The following is a 24,401-nucleotide window of genomic DNA, read 5'->3' as shown; positions in this document are numbered from 1 at the left end:
GGTTGTCAGTTCCAGCTGTCCGTTGCAGTGGTCGGTATATTGGGTCCAGGTCGATGTGCTTATTGATTGAATCTGTGGATGAGTGCCATGCCTCTAGGAATTCCCTGGCTGTTCCCTGTTTGGCTTGTCCTATAATAGTAGTGTTGTCTCAGTCGAACTCATGTTGCTTGTCATCTGAGTGTGTGGCTACTAAAGATAGCTGAACATGTCGTTTCGTGGTTAGTTGGTGTTCATGGATGCGGATCGTTAGCTGTCTTCCTGTTTGTCCTATGTAGTGTTTTGTGCAGTCCTTGCATGGGACTTTGTACACTACAATGGTTTTGCTCATGCTGGGTATCAGGTCCTTCGTCCTGGTGAGTTGTTGTCTGAGAGTGGCTGTTGGTTTGTGTGCTGTTATGAGTCCTAGTGGTCGCAGTAGTCTGGCTGTCAGTTCAGGAATGTTTTTGATGTATGGTAGTGTGGCTAGTCCTTTGGGTTGTGGCATGCCCTCATTCCGTTGTCTTTCCCTTAGGCATCTGTTGATGAAATTGCGGACAACACTACTATTATAGGACAGACCAAACAGAGAACAGCCAGGAAATTCCTAGAGGCATGGCACTCATCCACAGATTAAATCAATAAGCACATTGACCTGGACCCAATATACCGGCCACTGCAGCGGACAGCTGGAACTGACAACCGGAAGCGGCAGGTACAAATCACTATAAATGCCAGAGGAAACATCACAGAAGCGCTTCACAGGAGGCTCCCAAGCACTGAGGATGTCACCTAGACAGGGGACGAAACGTCTGCAACACAAATTCACAGCTCGGCGAACAGAACCACAACAACGAGCACCCGAGCTACAAACCTTCTCCCAAACTTTGAACCTTTAACCGTTTCAAGACATCCTTTAAAGATAAATATTGCTGATGAAAGAACGTCATGTTTTGTGAAGGCTTTCGTCTTTCACTCATGAGGACAATTCACAAGAATATCAATTCAAAAGGAAAACCAACATCACATGAAAGCTAAGTGCTGGTTGACTGGCAAGTGGACTGATTGGTTAGAGGCATTGTCATGGATAATGCACCAGTTAATGATGACTGACAGTAACTGCCAAGCTGTCTTTAAATTTTAAACTAGGCAGGTTGATTCTGCTTGGTCAAAGCGCTGACCTGAGTGAGGAACCAGAAAATGAGTTGAAACAGGCACGGTGAAGGTACGTTCTCTTTCTGTGGGCAAAGAACAGGGTTCTTGTCTATCAATACATGTAGCTTTCATTAATCACAAAATGCACCATGCTGAAGTGAACTAAAAATCCTAAACTGTTTGTCAGCATAATTATTCACACACTCAGGATTATTTAGCAAATGTTGTCAACTTACAGAATCACATTTAATTTTGGATAGAGTTGTGAGCTTTGCAAGTTTGTGTTGGTTGGGTATGGTCAGAACTTTGCTTGTCATGCACAGGTGAAGAGATATGCTCTGTGATGTGATCTGCCAGTCGTTGGGCCGTACAGTCTACGTACCGAGCATCACACTGGCTCTGAAACTCCTCAACCACATTACTCATTCACAGGATAGGTATAACATCTTTTTGGCTTGACAGAGTTAATGGAAAATACATTGTGTTGCTACTGCTACTTCGTGGTATTTATTGCTTGAAGCTTTGTGAATCCTTATTCTTCCAGGGGTAGACACAACACTTTCAGGATCAAAACTGATTGTCTTAACGCTGTTCGTCAGTTTCTGCGAATCCAGTAAGAACTGATCTGATCAGGGTCACCAATATTTCATAGGATGGCTTTGGTGTGTCCTGTTTCAGTATCAAGTTTGCATGAAGAACAAATTGCTCAGGCCCTCTTTGAACAATACCCAAGTTTTGTACTGCCAGACAAATATAAGTAGCATTTATTGTTGAAGAAAATGATGCATCCTCATAGGAGTCCAGTTAGAATATTAACATTCAATGCCATTGTTAGTATTCAATTTGTGTTTCATCAAGTGGAGACATAGGAATTTCATTGAATTATTTTGTATGCCATTTGGAAAATTTCCAGAACATGAATTAGAAGAGATACCAAAATGCACACTACAAATCTGCCTCTTGATATCAGTTGCTATCAGAAGTGCAGACCTGGCATGGAATCTGAAGACTTACACTAGGGTGTGTAGTTGTGATGGGAGTGACAAAATTTATGTGGCTATTTCCTAAAATACAGTCATGGAATGAAACAATTAGCAAAAATAGGTCACAGATAATGAAAAATTCCATTTGCATTAAACTGTTCCCATTTGCCATTTTTAGATTCCTGAGGAATGAATAAAAGGAAAAAAAAAAGCTACATCACATTTAATGTGCAATCTTAGAATTTTACAGAGTGTTCAAAGATGCAAGTTGTTCCATAAAAAAAAAAAGAATTCCCAGAGCTTAGTAAAACCACCAAGCTGTCTGGTGAAATCGACTATTCCTAATCATTTTAAATCACCGAAGCAAGTAAGTAACCAAATGTTACTAGCATCAAACCTTACAAAGTGTTTATTGTTACCATATGAAAAGTCACTTTTGAATTGAATTTGAGATAGAAATTCAAAGAGAAATGGATATTTACAAGTTTGTTGTGCAGTGAGTAACAATAACACCAATTATTTTGAAATTGAATTGTTCGCAATAACATATACTTGGGGCTTTTTATCATGATCAGATATAATAAGAAGCCAAAATTATATCTAACCTATACAATGTGCTAGGTTTGAATTAATAAATGGATTATATTACAGTGGAACACTTTGGGAGCTAAAGAAAATAGAGATGGGATGTTCAGTGCATGGCTAACTATAGCCAGTTGCTTTCAGTACAGATAGCATATCAATTTCTTGCTGCTGGCAAACTTGCTTGGCTGATGCATGCAGCCAGCACTAAACATGATATTAAATCAATATATTCCTCAGCAAACAGCCCAGGTCTGTGTGAGAACAGCATAATTTTGTCACCTTGCACTGCTTAAAGAGTGTCAGAACCATCTGAGGGAGAAACTCTAAACCGTAGTAGTGAAAATGATTTGGATTTAGATTTTTTTGTCACATGTACTCAAGCACAGAAGCACAAGAGTACAGCGAAAAATGCACAATGTACATGGCACCATCATAGGTACAAAGGTTCCTAGGTACAAAAAACGTTGGTACAAAGAAGTAAGAGTGGGAAACAAAGTTAAAAAATTAAGTATTACAGACTATCATAGTATACATAGAAAAATAAAGAAATACAGATCGTTTTGCTGTAATGTGCGTTTGGTCAATGCAAATTGGCTATAATGCGATTGATGAATAGGGGATGCTGTTTCTAAAGCACAAACTTTTAAAATGTATGCTGGCTATAACCTAATTGCATCACCAATGGTTTAACTGCTATCTTTATTGCACGACTTTTATATAGCGCGGGGTCGCATAAGAACGCAACTATCGCATTCTAGAAGAAATGCCTGTTAGGTAATAGTTAACATTAAAGTCATTCTTGATACAAACTAGAAAAATAAAGAAATAAAGCTAAAGGTTCAAGTCTTTGTTGAGTGCTTAGCCATAAAGAGGCCTCAATCTCCTTTGCTTAGCTTGGTCTCCAGGTACCTGTTCTCACCACTGCTGCAGATACCAGGGGACCGCCCTCATTGGTTGATCTTCCTGCATTGGGTTCAATTCTGAACAACAAAGTCAACGTTCTGGACCCAACGAAGCTTTGATGCTATCGCTGCTACTGCTGAAGTTGCAGCGTCCAATCTCCTCCTGCTGCCTTCAGAATTTGTTTGGCCAGGGCACACTCGCAACCTCTGATTACCGGGTTGGCAATGGGCCCCACTGTCACCACCAGCCGCCTCGGGCTTCTTTCCCTGATCTCGCTGAGGGCCAACCCACTGCCTGTTTGTGCTGTTCAATCTCGTTGCGTTCTACAGAGTCATGTAAGGTTAGCAGAGTTGTGAAAGATAGAAAAATAAAAGGAAAAGTAAACAAAATGCAGTAACAAGGGAGAGAGCATGCTCCATGATCTGCTGATGCTGTCTTGGCAGCTTTTTGGAGGTCACCCTCCAGACAAACTGTGCAAAGGCAATAACCAGGAATTAAACGTGAAGATACAGATATAGTGCATCTATCAGATATTGGCAGTCCGGTGCTGCCCTGGTCAGTTCATCACATTTACCCTAGACATTACAGATAAAGGGTAGTTGGCAACAGGACAGGAACTTGGACATTGTCTTGAATGGGATAGTGCTCAGAAAGGTCATCCATTTCCCCCAAGACCAGCAGAGGCGACCTCGCTATCAGAGCTTGCTAGCCTGGTCTGAGGGTTCCACCTGGGTCAGGGTTGTCTCAACCTTCTTGAGGAATACCCAGCAATATCAAAGACTTTGTCCACAGCACCAGGCTAAGTGTCACTATCTTCCATCTGAGGCCTCTAACTCTCACATGCTCTATTACTGTACCCATGTCCCGTCCAGGCTTATGTTCTACCACTGTTATTATCAAATCTAAGTTCTTCCCTCACTCACTCTAACGTACCTAATCCATTGAGACTAATAACTGCATGGCCTCTGTACCTCCTACTCGTGTGGGATAATTCATTACTTTTCCTCATCAGCAACCGCAGTAACAGCTGTGCCAGCCATTTTCCTCTCACTGTGTCCCTCTCTTTGTCTTATTCTAGGCAAAAACAATTGACTAGAGCCAAGACAGGTGATGGGGTACCAACATTCAGCTCCTCACCTCTTATGAGGAGGGGATCCAGACTGCAACAACCTGAAATGACAGACTGACAGTACCAAAGCCCCTGGAATGAAAGTGGTTACTGCCCTTGACTTACTTTGCTGGAACACCATGCATGAAGGATGTCTCCCTTGCCTTGTCTCCCCTGAGAGTCTAAGATATGGTCATTTGGCTGAAACACACGCACTGCGCTTGACATACATGTGGCTGGCACAGATCATGTGACAATGAAGTAACACAGTTACATATCCACCCCATTAACTGATGATAGCTGATGATCATGACAAGTTGCCTGACTTTGCTCTGCGCTAAATGACAAGGCCAAGTACTGAAAGGTTTTAAGCTCTGGCTGAGGGGGCAAAATGCAAAAAGGTAAGGCAAGGCAGACATGCTGTGAACATTTGGAGTAGACGCAAAGTGAGTGAGAGCTAATAGAACAAACAAGGAGCACTGAGATGAATCCTCGACAAACCGTGAGCTGTTTCCTATCTGTGTGAGTATACAGTCCTGGTAGCGGCAATGTAATGAAAGGGGCTGATGCATTCCAAAGTGCAACACTGAAATGCAGCTGCAGACCTTAAGTAAATCAGAGACATACCATGATGATGTAGTGTGGCTTATAACTATGTAATGCCGATATCCATGGACATGTCAGTGTGCAACCACTGCCGATGTTGTGCCTGGAGATCTTAATACTGGATGTCTAGGTTGGAGGAGCATTTGCAATTTGAAATGCCAGGTATTTGCTTTGATTTTCATGTCAGGAATTCTCTGCATTCAAATCATATCTAGCAGATAGGAGAATAGAAAAATGCATATTAATGTTGTGTGATTAGGTAGTAATGAGAGTGATAATGAATATTAATTCATGCAAATAAGACTCTTGCTAGTTGCCAGTGAGATCTTGCACTGTTATCCAACACTTTGTTGGAAAATGGAACTTTTTGATCTCAAAATTGGGAAGATCCTCACTGGATTTTCAAACTTCTTGTCAAAGTCCATGTCATTCAAGGCGTGGAAAGATTTCAATTTACGTGTTGCATTGGAACTTCACCCTTTTGTAAGGCATGGAAACTCGAGATGCTGTTATGAAAGTTTAGCCTACATCATGCAAGGGCAGTCTCCTGCCATTATGGCTGCAGAAATCAATATTGAAATTTGTTTAAAAGATGTCAATAGCAACTTTTCAATAGATTTCCAGAATAGCTGACGTTCTCTCCCTAGCTCGACCTCCTGGCCTGTATGGCGACCTTCCGGCTTGGTGTAGCAGCCCTCTGGCGTAGCGTTCTCTCTGACCAGCATGGCGGTCTCTTGGCCTGTCATGGCCTCAATATGGTCTCTCAGTCTTGAGGTGATATCAGAGTGATCTCCCAGCCTCACGATCCTCAGGGTGAAGCTCGGGTGCCAGGGTGGACTGGATGCTAGGTGCCAGCTTGGTACAGGTTCTCTATTTTGTAACTAAAGAAGCTGAACCTCGGTACCTTTGTACCTAAGATGGTGCTGTAAGTGGCAATGTACAAACCTTTCAATGTATTAATTTGAATATATGTGACAATAAAGCTAATTCAATTCAATTCAATGAACGTGAACCTGCTGTCGACCCTCAGGAATGACAGCACTCATTTCCCACCAATGCCACTGACCTTGCTGTTGCCTGTGTGCCAGCCATACTAGACTGCTGATGCCTATGTGAAATGCTGTAAGCCAGAGCTTTTCAAAGATGTTTCCCATGGCCATCTCTTGTAAAACAGAGCATGGTGTCTTCCCTTATGCAAAAGTGGTTGGCAAATTGGGAGATGCTGTAAATATGACCTTCTACAGCCTAAAAGAAACCTGATGCAGAAACATGCATGGCCATGGTCAACTTCAGTTACTGGCAATACTTTTGTCATACAGCTCTGAGACTGCAGTTGTGGCTGTAAAGGTGACAGATTTAATTAGGAATGTCATAGAGTCATAGAGATGTATGGCATGGAAACAGACCCTTTGGTCCAACTCATCCATGCCAACCCAATCTAGTCCCACCTGCCACCACATGCCCATATCCCTCCAAATCCTTCCTATTCATATACCCATTCACTTGCCTTTTAAATTTTGCAATTGTACTAGCCACCTCCACTTCCTCTGGCAGCTCATTTCACCCTCTGTGTGAAAACGTTGCCCCTTAGATCTCTTTTCTATCTTTCCCCTCTTACTCTAAACCTATGCCCTCTAGTTGTAGACTCTCCCTACCCCAGGGAAAAGACTTAATCTATTTATTCTATCCACGCCCCTCATGATTTTATAAACCTCTATGAGGTCACCCCTCAACCTTCGACGCTCCAGGGAAAACAGCCCCAGCCTATAGAACCTCTCCATATAGCTCAAATCTTCCAACCTTGGGAACATTCTTCTAAGTCTTTTCTGAACACTTTCAAGTTTCACAACATCTTTCCGATAGGAAGGAGACCAGAGTTCATACAATATTCCAATAATGGCCCAACCAATGTCCTGCACAGCCGCAACATGACCTCCTGACTCCTGTACTCAATACTCTGACCAATAAAGGAAAGCATACCAAATGCCTTCTTCACTATCCTATCTACCTGCAACTCCACTTTCAAGGAGCTATGAACCTGCACTCCAAGGTCTCTTTGTTCAGCAACATACCCTAGGACCATACCATTAAGTGTATAAGTCCTGCTAAGACTTGCTTTCCCAAAATGCAGCACCTCACACTTATCTGAATTAAATGCTATCTGCCACTTCTCAGCCCATTGGCCCATCTGATCAAGATCCCGTTGTAATCTAAGGTAACCTTCTTTGGTGTCATCAGCGAACTTACTAACTATTCCTCTTATGCTCACATCCAAATCATTTATATAAATGCTGAAAAGTAGTGGACCCAGCACCGGTCCTTGTGGCACTCTACTGGTCACAGGCCTCCAGTCTGAAAAACAACCCTCCACCACCACCCTCTGTCTTCTACCTTCGCGCCAGTTCTGTATCCAAATGGCGAGTTCTCCCTGTATTCCATGAGATCTAACTTTGCTAATCAGTCTCCCATGGAGAACCTTGTTGAACGCCCTACCACTCTGCCCTCAGGAATCCTCTTTGTTACTTATTCAAAAAACATCAAGTTTGTGAGACATGATTTCCCACACAAAGCCATGTTGACTATTCATAATCAGTCCTTGCCTTTCCAAATACATGTACATACTGTCCCTCAGGATTCCCTCCAACAACTTGCCCACCACTGACATCAGGCTCACTGGTCTATAGTTCCCTGGCTTGTCCTTACCACCCTTCTTAAACAGTGGTACCATGTTAGCCTACCTCCAGTCTTCCGACACCTCACCTGTGACTATCAATGATACAAATATCTCAGTTAGAGGGCTCGCAATCACTTCCATAGTTTCCCACAGAATTCTAGGGTACACCTGATCAGGTCCTTGGGTTTTATCCACTTTTATGGGTTTAAAGACATCCAGCATGTAATATGGACATTTTTCAAGATATCATCATTTATTTCCCTACATTCTATATCTTCCATGTCCTTTTCCACAGTAAATACTCATTTATTATCTCCCCCATCTTCTGCGACTCCTTGCTGATATTTGAGGGGCCCTATTCTCTCCCTTTTGTCCTTAATGTATTTGTAAAAACCCTCTGGATTCCTTAAAGAATTTTAAACATTTATACAACGTTTAAGTGGAATGTCTTAACCAGGCAAATCCAAAAATCAGATTCTCGATGTTGAGAAAACTCTCCAAATTAAGTCCTCACCGCTTCTGCAGTGATTTCAGAATCTTGCCCTCAAGTAGCATGAAGTTTAATTCCATGCATTTCCATCTCATTAATACTCTGAACTCTCTGCATTATCATCACACTTCCGACGTTCCTCTCCAGAGTTGAGAGACTTGATGGTGCAATCAGTAAAACAGAGTGGCACTAGGCAATTTGTTTTGCCACCTCTTGTGCAGGTTGTGGAATGGCTGTACCAACCATCACATCTCTGAAATTGAACTGCTTCATCTATAGAAGGTGCCTCCAATGTCAATGATGACGCTGTTCCTTAATTCATGCAACTTGACATTGGCAAAGCCTCACAACATCATTACAGCTTCAAGCATGTATTTTGGAGGTTGGGGCAGTAAGAATTTGTATTCGTTGTTGCTGGCTATTTTGTACTGAGGGACAGACAGGCATCTTAGATATCTATCCAGAACTTTTAATGTTGTCCAGCATCTGCACCTTAGCTACATTTTAGCATAGCATATTTAGTGCTGAGTTGGAGGCAAACACCATGAATTAGCCTGCTTTTCATTCAGAAGTAAAAAGCAACTTGTGACAGTGCTGAGCACTGAGGAGTAATTGCATCAGTCAGAGAAAAGATGGAAATGTCACAGTATGCATGCAGTTTACATGGGAAAGCAGAGATGTGTGAAAGTCAAAGGGGACAAATGTTTTACAGCGTGAGAGTGCAGTTCGTCAGTCAATCAAGAATATCACATCAGTCAAGGAGTTGGTCCAGTTTCAGTACAGGGCATTGGCCACTGTCAGTCAAGTGCTTGATCTGATGTAAGTTTGAAGATTTTGCGCCCTTGCAGTCTGTGGTTTGAGTAAGTTAGAGTTCAAGGTCAAATTCAAGCAGTCCAGGGATTAAAAGTAGATAAGTCAAGCTGCTGGTGAGAGATCATGCTGATGGATGGGTCATAGTCAATTAGGGAAAGCACGTAGCTCAAGTCACTCAAATCTGGTGTGGACTCCATTGTACTAGATTAAGAAGAGAATGGTCACATGATAGGAGAAATTGCAAATCATAGGATGGAAATTCATAGTGAATAGGAGGGGACTGGGAGCCCTTGAAATGGAAGAGTTCAAGCAGGTCACATTTACTCTGCCCTCTGCATGGAGTGCTATGTGGTGCCAGCAAAGACGAGGAAGGTCCAGAGTCATGGGTTCTGGGGGTAAAGCGAGACAATAACAGTAATGTAAATGGGTTCAAACGCATTGGGAATGGAGTGGGAGTTTGAAAGGACTCTGGGGCAGCAAAACAAAAGAAAACCTGAAGGATAAGGGGAAATTCTTGGGTCAAAGTACTTAACATCTTTCACGCTGCGGAACATAAAATTGAGGAGAAAAAAAGCAGAATAAATTGTTTGCCTATAAAAGAAGTAATCTTCTGCTTATTCCACTTCAGCATTGAGGAACTGCTTATTTGTTCTCTGCCAATAATTCATTAGCTTTGGTCAAAAAACATTTACATGAAAATGCACCAAGCTTTTTTCAGCATTTGCTTAGAGCTGCCAGGGCTAGTTTAGTGGCTTTTTTTTGTAGAGTCCATTTTGGATTGTTCCTCACTGAACAAAGAACCAACATGCATTTACACAGGGATGCTCAGTTAGCTACAGACCACTAGCACAAAAAAGCCTGAACAGATACGTTTGCTGTCACAGAAACACCATAATCGAAAATATCCCACAAATATGTGTTGCTGAAGTGAAGAGTTAATTATGCACAATTCACTGATACTAAATTCAAAAAATATGTTTGCATTTCAGCCAGTAATTGCTTTTCACCAATGAACGTTGAATGTCTGGAAATATTGGTGATGATCCAATTCAGTAATGACTAAGACTGATTCAAAGAGCATGTTACAACACATTTACAGTATAGGAACAAAGAATATGCAATCTACGATCAAAAGGAAACAGAGAGATTGAAATACAAGGTTAAACTGACAAGATTAAAAAAATTGCGAGTATTGATTAGTATTTATCTGATGTGGTTAAAAGTTAAGAGGTTGGCAATGCTCATTTCTTCCCATGCTTAATCACCACTACAAACTGACATACAGGTGGTCAAATTTCACCAACATATTATTATTCAAATTTGATCAAAATTATGGAACTAGACAGCTAACTAACTGTGGTGTTCTCGTGATAGGTGATTTTGATTATAGATCCAAATACTTCCATTTAACAAGGCATGTTTTATTGCACAAGAATATACAGAACATATATGGATTTTCTTTAAGTTATTAAGGCTTTTGAACAGCTTTGGATATATTAATCAAACATATGCTCTTTTAATTCTGTAGTCAAGTATTTCACTAACTGTGCATATTTTATTACTTATATCATGATAAACAATTTGAGAAATAAAGCAAGCATTCTTTCATTAATTCTAGGGCAACAAAATGTTTGAGTGCATTTGCATTTGGGCAGCACAGGGAATGTGCAGTCAGTTTAGAGTATATTGAATCAAAGGGTTATATACACCAAGAGGTAATGACTGTTGCAATATGGTATACAGCCAAACATCTGTTTCAACAGTATTTTATAAAAAAAACTAAAATGAAATAAAACAACAAAAGTAGCCACCAAGAATTCAAACATAATAGGGTTACTCCTTTCTAAATATGTCTCACAAATTTTCTCCTAAATTTTAAGAATGTACAAACTGCTCTGGTTTTTTTTTCTCATTAGTTTAATGAATCTCTATCAAATAAATAACTAGCTTTACCACAAACAATGAGAATTAATTTTTTGAGGATTATGATGAAATCCCTCTAGTTTCAGAAACACATGTTGAGGCTAAGAGCAGCCTTTCTTTGCATTCATAAACAATATGTTAAGGATATTAAGGAAAATAAGTATTAAGTGATTGGCTGTCTGAATTTAGAAGAAAACAATTTTAACTAAGTGACAACTCTCAAATTGTGTTATTGCATTCATTACAAAATCTAAGTTACATTTTTGGATTATTTACATTACCACAAATTTCATCTGATCACTCACTTGATAAGTGTGTTGCATAATCTTCACAAGAGTTAATTCATAATCACAACAAAAAAAGAGAAACAGCAGCTTTCAAATATATTTTCATTTCACATGTTCCATGACATTCCGTTTACTGGCTGCCAAGTATTGAGAGGAAATGGAAATGCTAAACCAGCATTCCAATGGGACTCGTACAACACAAGATGTCATGAGATACGGGAATGACCCCCAATGGTTCATCGTATGTGATTGAAATATAAAGAAAATTTCATTTGTGTGTTGTGCCTCTGATTTCGTATGGCTAATCTTTCTCATCCTACAGCTCATGATTAAGCATATCTTTATTCAGTACTCTAAGATGCACTCCTGCATTCCTCATGGGTTGCTCAGTGAACTCAGTCGAGGGAAAATAAATATGTTTTCCTCTAAGATAACATAGAATCTAATGGACCTTGTGGTCCCTTGTTCTTTTAGCTAAGATTTTGAGGATTAGAAATACGGATGCTACAATTTATGTCGCAGGCATTATGGGCCAAGCATCGTCTTTCTGTGCAATATAATTTAATGCATTGGGTTTCCTGGTTACTTCAGGTAGAAAAACATGTCCGATTCAGATCATTATGACTTCTGCTGGGAAAATATATGTAAGGATGACAGGTGGGCAAAAGACTTTGATAGGCTCATAGTTTACGTTCACATGTGAAGAATGAGCACTTACATGAAGTACTTTAGGTGACTTTGCATCTTTGTACAAGTCAGAACATACAAAAGATGAAAAAAAAGAAATAATGGAAAAGAAACACAACCATTAACAAACACTTCTATTAGGTGTAGAAGAATTAACATACAGTGAACTCAGTCTGTGAATCTTGCTTCTCATGAAAACTTGATAATATTTTGCTTTTAAAATAATTAATAAAATTCCAGTGCTGCAGTAAAATGTTTACACATTTTGTAAACATTAATCTGTATTCTTTAGCTGTTATAGATCACTGGGATGTCACTCACGTCAAAGCAAATGACTGTAGATGCTGGAATTCTGAAATAAGCTGAAAATGCTGGAAATAATCAGTAGGTTAGGAATGTATGGAGTCAGAAACAGAGTTAATATGTCAGGTTGACTTTTCATCAAAAACAGAAGTAGTTAAAGGGGTCACATGTTTTCGGCAAGTACAGAGCAAAGAAAGTGGGAAAAGAGAAGGACAATCTCTAATAGGGGTGAAAGGCAGGAGATGTTAGATGACAAAATGAATCAAGATGGAAGAAGCAATGAAAAAGAAGCAAAAAGACGAGGAGATGTAAATGGGAATAGCAGAATCAGCAGGAACAAGAGCAAAGATTATGATATGAAATTGTTGAACTCAGTGTTGTGTTCAGTCATGAAGTGAAAGATGAGATGTTGTTTCTCAAATTTCTACTAACAACTATACTGAAACGGTGTCAGAGACTGAGGACAGAGAGGTCAGATTGGATGTGGGTCAGAGAATTAAAGCAGGAGCAATTGGAAACTCAGTGTAACAAACGTGGACAAACAGCACAGAGACAGCCCCAATTGGTCCATGCCAACCAAACTTCCATCAACACTAACCCCATTTCCCTGCACTTGGCCCATAAACTTCAAGACCTTTCCTATCTATGTATTTGTCCAAATGTCTTTTCAATGTCATTAATGTATCCACCTCAATCACTACCGTTTGCAGCTTATTCCATATGCGTACAACCCTCTGTGTAAATATGTTGTCCCTCAGGTTCCTTTTTATTCTTTCTCCTCTAACCTTAAACTGATGCCCTCTAGTCCTTGATTTCCCCAACCCTGGAAAAAAGATTGAGTGCATTCACCCTATCCATGCCTTTAAAGTCTCTTTACACTTCTATAGGGTCCCCCTCAGTCTCCTACACTCTGAAGAAAAAAAGTCCTAGCTTGTTCAAACTCAGACTTGTAAATTTCTTCTGCACTCTTTCCAGTTTATTAACATCTTTCCGATAGCAAGGTAAACAAAACTGAGCACAATACTCCAAGTGTGGCCTCATCAACGTCCTGTACAACTGCAACATAACTTCCCATCTTCTATACCTCAATGCCCTGATTCTTGAAGGTCAGTGTGCCAGAGACCTTCTTCACTGCTCCGTCTACCTGTGACTCCAATTTCAGAGAACCATGTGCCTGAACTCCAAGATCTCTCTGTTCCACTGCACTCCTTAAAGCCCCACCATTCACCATGAAACTCCTACCTTAAAATGACTTCACAAAATGCAAGACCTCATACTTATCTGTATTAAACTCCATGCCTTTCCTTGGCCTAATCTGTGTTTGTTGCCCCAGAGTAAAGATCATTGTATTTTAAACAATGAACATGCTATATTGTATTAAAAGAGGCACAGGTAAACTACTGGTTCAGGCAAGGAGGAGATAAAAGGGCAGATATTGCATTGCCAGCACTTTTAGGTGGGAAGATAGCATGGGAAGAGAAGATAATTGCAAAGGGAATTGTCCATTTGAAATGCAGAAAAGAGAAGGGACCGGCATTTTCATGGTGGCATCATCATGGATATGGCAGAGGGTGTTTTGTTGAAAATGAAAGTGGAAGAGAGTGAAGAATGAAGAAAGTAAGATCCCTATCTAGGACAGAATGGAATGGGTCAGAACAGCATTGAGAAATGGAAAAACACATTCAAAGGTCATGTCAGCCACTGTGCACAGTGGGTAAAGGATTAGAATGGCAATGGAATCCTTGGTTGAGGAAAGATGATGGCATATCAGAAGCACTAGTGTGAAAGAAGTAATCGCCAGAACAAATATATGGAAAAAGTACAATTTGCAAGTGGAGTGAAAAGTAGTACAGTCAAGATATTTATGGAATTTAGTGGTCTTAAAATGGATATTGTATGATTGTTTACCTCCAGCAACGGGGGCAAAGAAGTCAAGAAATTGAAGGCATGACCCAAAACCACAACATATAAAGCACAAGGGAATGTTGGAAATTAGAAGCGAAGTGAATGATTTTTTTTTAGTGAGGCAAAAGCAAGAAATGGTACATTTACAATAATCAAAGTACCAGTTAAAAAAGGTGAGGATTGAGATCTGACAAGAACACATTTTAGGCAGGCAGAACATGAAGTCACATGGTTAAACAAGCAAAGTCAGTATGGCTTCATAAAGGAGAGATCACAGAGTCATAGAGATGTACAGCACAGAAACAGACCCTTCGATCCAACCCATCCGTGCTGACCAGATATCCCAACCCAAACTAGTCCCACCTGACAGAACCCGGCCCATATCCCTCCAAACCCTTCCTATTCATATACCCATCCAAATGCCTCTTAAATGTTGCAATTGTACCAGCCTCCACCACATCCTCTGGCAGCTCATTCTATACAAGTACCACCCTCTACGTGAAAAGGTTCCCCCTTAGGTCTCTTTTATATCTTTCCCCTCTCACCCTAAGCCTATGTCCTCTAGTTCTGGACTCTCCCACCACAGGGAAAAGACCTTATCTGTTTATCCTATCCATGCCACTCATAATTTTATAAACCTCTATAAGGTCATCCCTCAGCCTCCGACACTACAGGGAAACCAATCCCAGCATGTTCAGCCTCTCCCTATAGCTCAAACCCTTCAACCCTGACAAATCCCTGTAAAATGTTTCAAGTTTCACAACATCTTTTCGATAGGAAGGAGACCAGAACTGCGCGCAATTTTCCAACAGTGGTCTAACCAATGTCCTGTACAACATGGCCTCCCGACTCCTGTACTCAATACTCTGACCAATAAAGGAAAGCATACCAAACGCCTTCTTCATTATTCTATCTAACTGCGACTTCACTTTCAAGGAGCTATGAACCTGCACTCCAAGGTCTCTTTGTTCAGCAACACTCCCTAGGACCTTACCATTAAGTGTATAAGTCCTGCAAAGATTTACTTTCCCAAAATGCAGCACCTCGCAGTTATCTGAATTAAACTCCATCTGCCACTTATCAGCTCATTGGCCCATCTGATCTGCCTGAGAAATTTATTAGAATTCATTGAGGAGGTAACAAGCAGCATAGATAAAGGGATATCAATAGACATAATATATTTGAATTTCCAAAACACAATCAGTGAGGTACTGCATGTAAGGATACTTAATCAGAGTCCATGGATTAGAGGGTGGGTTTGACTAATAGATGAGAGTTGCAATAAGAGGGGCATTCTTAGAATGGTAACCCTTCAAACACATGGCATCAACGTCAACTTCACTAGTTTCTAAATCTCCCTCCCCCCACCTCATCCCAGATTCAACCCTTCAGCTCAGCACAGCCCTCTTGACCTGTCATCTTCCTTCCCACCTATCAGCTCCACCCTCCCCAACGACCTATCACAATCACACCTCCCACCTGCATCCACCGATCGCCTTCCCAGCTACTTACCCACCCAGCCCCACCCCTACCTTCCTATTTATCTCTCAGCCCTCTTACCTCCAACATTCCTAATGAAGGGCTTATCCCTGAAACATCAAGTATCCTGTTCCTTGGATGCTGCCTGACCTGCTATGCTTTTCCAGTGCCCCACTTTTCGACCTGTAACTAGCAGGCTTCCACAAGAATCAGTGCTACAGTGATGATTGTTTACAATATATATGAATAACTTAGATGGAAATGAAGATGGAAACGAAGTTGGAAAATGACACAAGATAGGTAGAAAGGCAAGTGGTGAGCATGGCACAAACAACTTACAGAGATAGGTGAAGTGAGTGAGCAAAAACTTGGGAATGAGAAGCAATGTGGGAAAATGCAAGGGTATACACTTCGGCAGGAAGGAAAGAGGAGTTAAATATTATTTAAATGGAGAAAGACTATAGAAAGCTACAGCACAGAGGGATTTGGGGGTCCTCATGCATAAATCATAAAGCTAGTATTCAAGTTCAGCAGGTGATAGGGAACACAAATGGAATATTGGCCTTCATTGTAATGGGAATGGAGTAAAAAAAAGGGAGGTTTCACTAAAACTATGCAAGTTACTACTTAGTCTACACCTGGAACACTGAATAGATTTGGACCACTTAACTAAGGAAAGATATACTGGCTTTGGAGGTAGTCCTAAGAAAGTTCACTAGGTCGATACCAAGCATGGAGGGATTTCCTCATGAGGTTGATTTGGTTCAGTTTGTACTCAGTGCAGTTTAGGAGAGTGAGAGGCAACCTTTGAAACATGTAAGATTTTTAGGAGGCTTGACAGGGTAGATGTAGAGAGGTTGCTTCCCTTTGTGAGAGAGAGTCTAGCCCAAGGTTAAAAGCTTAGAATAAGGAGTCATCTATTTAAGACAAGGTGAAGAGGAATTTCTTCTCACAGAGGGTAGTGAATCTGTGGAATTGTTTACTGAAGACGGCTGTGGAGATTTGGTCATTAAGTAAATGCAAGGCTGAGATAGACATTTTTAATCATAAGGGGATCAAGGGTTATGGGAATAAGGCAGGAAAGTGGAGTTGAGGAATATCAGAGCAGCCACGATCTCATTGAATGGCAGAGAGGACTCAATGGGCCAAATGGCCGACTTCTGTTCCTGCATCTTAAGGTATTTTGGATTCCCACAGCACGTATCTCACCACTGAGTAAAACTAGTGCCCACAGTCATAAAGCACTTGAACATTATAAAGAACTAACTCCCTGCATTACCTGATGACACTTTGCAGAGGTTTCCATTCTAGTATAGTTATAGAAAATACTCATGCCAGGATAGTAATCTTTTGATGAAGTTTAAAGTAATTTCCTCACCACTATCCTGACCAGCAGATATGATAAGAGCAACTGATTCTAGTCAATTTATACACTTTGGCTGTAATCACACCCAAATGGTTAACTGATCCAACTAGGAATAAATAATTTGGACATTGCTCCCTAACTAATTTCAAATTGGTTCAAAATAAAAGCAAATAGGCGTTGAAATACTCAGCTTCTGTGTAGAGAACAGATAATACATAGCATTTCACTTGTAGACCCATCATCAACGTTGGAATAAATGTAAATAAATACAACCATTTAAAAAGAACATAACAAAGGCGCAGGGGAGGGAAAAAAACATCACACAAGTACAAGGCCTGTAAAGCGTGATTAAACAGAAAACAAAAAGTTTCATGGTTCAGGTAGGTACAGCTTAACACAACAAACTTAGAGAATTCAATGACAAATTTCTCAATAAACCTAAGTCACATGTCTACATAACTTCACCACTTAACTGTATTCTGTTTTTAATTTCACCATTTTTGAGATGTCCAAGCATATGTATATTTGTTGATGACTTTCTTTGTTTGCTTTTTCTTTAATGTCTTTGCATTGTGTTGAATGGTTTAGCTGAAATGTTACTGTAGTAACTCAAGAAGCCTGACTGGAAAGGAACACAATTTTTTGTTGAACACCAAAATATAGCCATCTAACTCATGGTGTACATAGTTAGTTCAAGCCCAGAGCAGTTCTGCAGGTCATTCCTGGGTCTGGTTTATAAAGGACTCAGGTGGTGCAGGTGAGCAGGCCATTCCCAGTTACCAAGAGAACTCATGTTCAACTAGCTCCATAGGGAAAATAATTAGTGATTCCCCATGGGTCTAAAAGAGGTTTTCTCACTTGCCTTGCCTATTATTTCCAAAGAAGTTGATTAACTTGCTGAGTGTTATCAGCATTTTCTATTTCTGTTTCAAATTTCTAATATCTGCATATTTTTTATTTTACTTTTTATTCAAATTGTCTTCGCAAAGATAGCTCACCACCATCTCCTCCAGTGTAATTAGATATGGAGAATAAATGTTGGCCTACAATGTGCCAACCACATGGACAAATGAAAAAAAAGATATTTTTAACATGAAATACCAAGAGTCTTTGCTTTTTATTATGCTTGTCACATGTGTCTTTTCTCCTCAAATTTCAATGGAGAACTGTGTCACCCATTTGATTCAAGAACAGTGGTTCACATTTCTCGCATTCAGAAAGTCTCTGATGCATTGAAATTGCAATGATAAACTAACTTTAAATACCTGCACACTATTCATTTGTACTACTTCTGTTTAAAAATATGAGTCAGAGAGAGAAAAAATACAAAAATAAGAATTACTTACTACAGCCCAAACTATGTTTCACCAGTTAAAAATGATCAGAAACAACAAAGCTTTCAAAAGCAAAATTCTTCCATTAGAAGAAAAAAAGGCACAGAATACCACACATTCACACATCATTAAAGATCGCAAGCAAGCTGTATAAAAAAAGCAGTAAGCTTTATTAAGTTTATTCCCCTCCAGACACAACTACATTTAGACATGTTTTCAAAAGGCTTTGAATCAATGTAACACTAAAAAAAATCTTGAAGTATTTGCCTGAAGCATTCTGTTTCTCTGTCCCCTTTATCAAAATTTATGGATTGAAGAAATACTTTCAATGAAGCCAGAATTCAGTAAAATAAAAGCAAACATGAAAGGCAAAAATCAGATAAAAAAGCCATGGTGATTAAATGTATAATCAGGGGGAATTTCAAGCCCCCATGGGCAAACATGAAGTCGTTGGATGCTGAATTTCACACTGACAGATGGTTTGCTGGTCCACTGTCAACATCCCAAAACAGGGCCATTTTCTTTGAGGTACGATTGAAGCAGAGTGGCAGGGGTCACCTTGCAAGCGGTGGATAATCAAATCAATTAATTGGGTTCATTGAGACCTAATTAGGAGTTCCTAGAGAGGCTGTAGCTTTGAACTGTAGTCTGGGGGGATTAGTGGCCCTCCATACAGGCTTCCAGACCCTCTTTGGCCACCTAGCTTCAGTTGCAGGCACAGACTGACATGTGGAGGAACTCCCTTATACAACAGCAGCCAGACTGCTGAGGCCACATTTAAGTTTAAATTTTGAAACAAGTTGGAAAGAGAACAGCAAAACTTGGGACAACATTCTGACTTGGGCTCGTAACTGGCAAGTTACATTTGCATCACACAAGTGATAGGCAATGACATCTCCAACAAGAGAGAACCTAACCATCACCCTTGATATTCAAAGGTATTACATTGCTGAATGCCTCACTATCAATATCCTGTCGTTGACCATTGACCAGAAACTGGTCTTATGCAAAGTTTTAACTGGTTAAATTTCAGCATTTTTCCAAAATATACTCAAGGAGACAGGATTTCTAATACTATAATCCTAACCGACACTTCCCAATCTACACCTAAGCTTCTGCAAGAGTGGGTCAGATGCTGGGAATTCTACAGGGAATAACTCAGTTACTGACTCCTCAAAGCCCATCTACCAACTGCAAGGCATACATCAGGAATAAAGTGAAATCCTCTCCACTTGCCTGAATAAGTGCAACGGCAACACTCAAGAAGCTTGATAGTATTCAGGACAAAGAAGTCTACCTGACTAGCACTCTATTCGCTACTTTCCACGTTGACTGCCTTCCCCATCAATACACAATGTACATTACTGTATATCATAATGTGTATCACCTCAATGATACGATATTGCTGTTCCTTCAATGAAGGGTCAACATTCTGGAACTCTCTTAACAGTTCTGGATGTATCTATGCCACAAGGAATGTCCACATCTTATAAAAGAGTAAACCAAAACACAACTCAGGAGGAGGATATTTGGCCCATTGTGCCTGAGGTAACTCTGCAGTAGAATGAATAAATTAACACCATTGCTCTGCACTTTCTCCATTGCCATGTTTTTCTCTTTCAAGTATTTATGCAATTTCATTCTGTACGTTATGATTCCAAATAAAAAATGTCACAATTCTGGTACCATTCTTTTAGCAGATTCTTTTTGTTTCAAGTAGACAGTTGGAAATCCCAGGTTTTTAATTAAGATAATAGAACCAGAAAATTCCACAGCCTTGAACAAACAAACTATAGTTTATCGTACAACACAAGTAAAAATAAACAATCTACAACATTTGTTATAACTCATTTTTTTTAACTTGGAGGATTGACATGAGATAAATATGTGTTAACAGATTAATTGTGATTGTACATCCCACAGCTGGCTGATGCAGTCAAAATAGATCCAATCAGATATTAGTGACACTCTGGGTCACCAAGCCTCTTTAAAACTCTGTATTCTTTTTCAAGTTTTCCAATTCTTTCCTGATAGATCCAGCCTTGAAACACCCTCAAGATCCACTTTCACTGACTGTTCACACTCTGGTAGTTTAATCACATCCCCTTAGACTACATTCTACTAGATTCCTGAGACTGCACTCCAGCATCTACTCAAGGGCACAATTGCAGTTGTTTTAGAGAGAGTTAGCTTCACTGAGCTGCCAATTTCTTCATGCTCCAATATTACTCAGCTACACCAAGCAAACACTATTTGTGGCCTTTCTTCAACCCACTCTCAGCTGCACTGAATTGTCAATAACTTTCAGGCACTTCTCTTGCCTGAATTGCTTGGACTCTGCTAACCTGTGCTGCCTGTAGCCACCACTTTTCTTTAGTATTCTCAGCTTCACTCAGGAACTAACTTCTCCCAGCAATCACACAAGTAATTTGAAAACCAGAAAACAAACTTCTCAAGTTCCACCCATCTGTAAAAATGTAACATGCTCTGGGCAATCCTGACCAATAAGGTTTCATATCTCTCATTTACAATTTCTTTTTCAGTCTGATAAAGCAGATGGGCTTTATACCTGAGTTCACTTAATGCTTTTAGCATTATTTAGCTCTAACTCCCAAAACAATTACTTCTATTCTGATTCGATTAAACAAGAATGGTTTTCTCTTAAAGCAGAAAAGCCAAATTTTTTAAGTACACTCGGCTTCAAGATGCTTCAATTGCATTTTCCAATTTCTATGGTTAAACTTGAATTCCTAAACTGAAATTACATGCTAAAGCACGTGAACAAGGAACTAGATATTCATTACTGAATTGGTATCTACCATTCTTATGTATAGTATATAACCGATCAGACAATTATTTGAAAATAAATGTTTTCAGCTTGCCTCTGGTTCTTTAGCTACCTCAGAAAGCTGAGTTTGACACAAGAATGAAAAATATATCAGCTTTATCATCTAAGTGTCATCTAAGAGATACCATTTCAACTTTTGATACATATTGATACATTTGTTAGATGTCAGCTTTGGCTTTGATATAATTTCCTACTAAGAGGGGATGAAAGCTTTCTTCAGAACTGCTAAACCCAATGAAGTTGCATTTGTGCTTTATAAGCTTAACTTAAAACAGTTATACTTCATGGTTCAGAATAACTAATCAGAAGCACTTTCTTGGTGCATTGTAGGGCATAATGTAAATGATTTGTGGCAAATTGGACAAGAACTGTAGAGAAGGAGGGGTCTGGCCTCCCCTAAGCACTCATTGAGAAACCTGGAGGAAGAATTAGCTTCATGGTAGGAGCACTACTTTACCTATTTCTTTTACCTGAGGGCATTTGGTGACCTTTAAACATGGTCTGTGGCATTGAGCTTGAACATCTGGAACTGAAAGCTGGTTGGCACATTAACATTACTGACCTGTGTTAGTTTTTTTCCACCCTACAATTATCTGTGATACAGAAAGCAAAGAAGGTGCCCATGACAAATAATAGCTGGATATAAAACCATACAAGCACACTGCTGCTGAACCTTCATATTTCTCATTCTTGCTAATGTTGATCTCGCCTAGTGCATGCCCTGTACAACATAACCTGTATGCCTCTAAGTTTTGTTTTACACCCTTTGATTTGTACATCCCTGCTTACTATAATCTGCCTGTACTGCTCATAAATAAAGTTTTTCACTGTTCTTCGATGCATGTGACAAAAAGAACTCCACCAACCCTGGAACTGCCATTCAAAGGGGTAAGGTGTTCATTAGGACAGTGATAACATCTTAAACTACTTCAATGGTTTGAATGGTTTGGTGTTTATCTTGATACTTGTGAACAGTTCCTGGTTGAACATGTGGTTTTAATTTCTCTGATGACCAAGAGCAACTATACAATCAAGTTTACAATTTACTCAAAACCAATGGAAAGTAGACTTGCAGGATTCTGGAGCATGCCCTTTCCAATGTTTGACCATCCAACCTGACCCAATAGTGGGTGACAAGGAGTGGATCTATCACTGGCAGATTTGCCGCCCTTGATTTTAGATAACTCTTCAATGCAATATTTTAATTTGTAACTTGGACAAATTTGTGCTTTTAAGATTGTAAAGTTTTAACTGGTTAAATTTCAGCATTTTTCCAAAACATACTCAAGGAGACAGGATTCCTAATATTATAATCCTAACCGACATTTCCCAAACTGCACCTAAGCTTCTCAAGACATTAATAAATGGTGTCTCAGGGAAATGCTTCTGCAGTCTACATTGGGCAACCAGAAATTCAGCAGCTTGGATATCATTAATTTAAGCATGATGATGAGTTTCATGCATTTGGCCAGCTAACCAAAGAAATATTGTTGTCTAAAATGTTACTATAAACTTCAAACTACACTTTTGCCACATACATCCAGTACTAATAGCGTGTGACCATCCTTTCCTGCTTTGTTGAAGTATGCTTGTCAAGAGGCAACTTCAAAATGTTATTATCAGTGACTGCTCATACCTTAAGTGAAATGTCATCCAAATTTGGATTCTAATGATATATGCACAAAAGGCAAGAGATAAATAAACCTACTGGATCCATAAGCTGACCTGGGTTATTGCTTCAAACAGAAATATTTAAACATAATGAAAACAAAGATACCTGGATTGGAGTTTGTACAGGATAGGACATAACTTGCTGCTGCTCAGGGCTTGGTGATCTCTGGCTCAGTTCAGGACTGATACTGGGAAGGCTATCGATATCCACGTTTGGCAGTACCTGAAGATGAACAAATTAATTTTCACAATGAATCTAAAAATTTTCAATAAATCACAGTCTGTGATTTTTTTTATTTTCAGAAATTGGATTTTCCTTGAAGATGTGTGTTCCAAATTATGAGAACTATTGAAAGTTGTTATACTGAAAATATTTTTTTTCAGTTAAATCAGCCACCATGACTAAATGGGGTTTTTCATGAAATTTCTGATCATTTTATTTCTTAACAAAGTTAATTTGTGGTTCGTACCTATGACATTCAGTCTATTAGAATGCATTTATTTACCAGTTGGTCAAGACCTCAATTATGATTGAATCAAAACTAGTTCAAAACCTCTTAACTGGTTATTGCAGATTTAAACAATAGAACTGTTTTTCTTTTATTTGTGTTTAGGATGTGGACAACACTGACAAAGCAGTATTTATGGCTCATCCCTAGTTGCCTAAGGGCACTGAGAGCCAACCACATAATGAGTGACTGGAATCATCTGTGGACCAGACCAGGAAACCTCCCTTTTGCAGTTTTCACGGTTTATGGTGGAAACCTTCAATTTTATATAAAATTACATAGCATATTCAGCACAAAAAAATGGCTGTTCAGTCTGACCAGTCTATTCCAGTTAAGCTCTATATGAGCCTCTCCTGTCTTGCCGTATCTGGTTTTAACAGCATAATATTCTATTGCCTTCTCCTGTAACGGTTTAAATGTCTCTAATCAGTCTCAACTATTCCCTGATGTGGTATGTTCTACATCTTCAAACTCAGTACTTAAAACCATAGAATCTCTACAGTACAGAAAGAGGCCATTCTGCCCAGTGAGTCTGCAGCAACCCTCCGAAGATCATCCCAGCCAGAACCAGCACCCAATCTATTCCTGTAACCACAGATTTACCATGGCTAATGCACCTAGTCTGCATCCTGAACAATATGGGGCAATTTAGCGTCGCCAATCCACCTAACCTGCACATCTCTGGATTGTGGGAGAAAATCCAAGCAGTCACAGGAAGAATGTGCAAACCCCAAGGCTGGAATCAAACCTGGTCATCTGGTATTTTAAGACAACAGTATTAACCACTGGGCCACCA

At 39.7% G+C, this 24,401-nt stretch overlaps 1 protein-coding gene across 9 annotated transcripts in view; it reads right to left on the bottom strand.

Moving 5' to 3' along the window:
* The window catches only part of kiaa0586 (KIAA0586 ortholog), a 515,789-nt gene that overhangs the window by 166,255 nt on the left and 325,133 nt on the right, over positions 1-24,401 (bottom strand). For all 9 annotated transcript variants that reach the window (XR_006312780.1, XM_043697759.1, XM_043697766.1 and 6 more), the window contains one exon: positions 23,203-23,319. Coding sequence is in view for 8 of the 9 variants with exons in the window: in XM_043697759.1 (XP_043553694.1) it covers positions 23,203-23,319 (117 nt within the window). In the remaining variant the exon portion in view is untranslated. The remainder of the gene's footprint in view (positions 1-23,202; positions 23,320-24,401) is intronic.

This window comes from Chiloscyllium plagiosum, chromosome 10 (genome assembly GCF_004010195.1).
Source record: "Chiloscyllium plagiosum isolate BGI_BamShark_2017 chromosome 10, ASM401019v2, whole genome shotgun sequence".
Classification (NCBI taxonomy): Eukaryota; Metazoa; Chordata; class Chondrichthyes; order Orectolobiformes; family Hemiscylliidae; genus Chiloscyllium; species Chiloscyllium plagiosum.
This window is presented reverse-complemented; position numbering and strand designations above follow the sequence as displayed.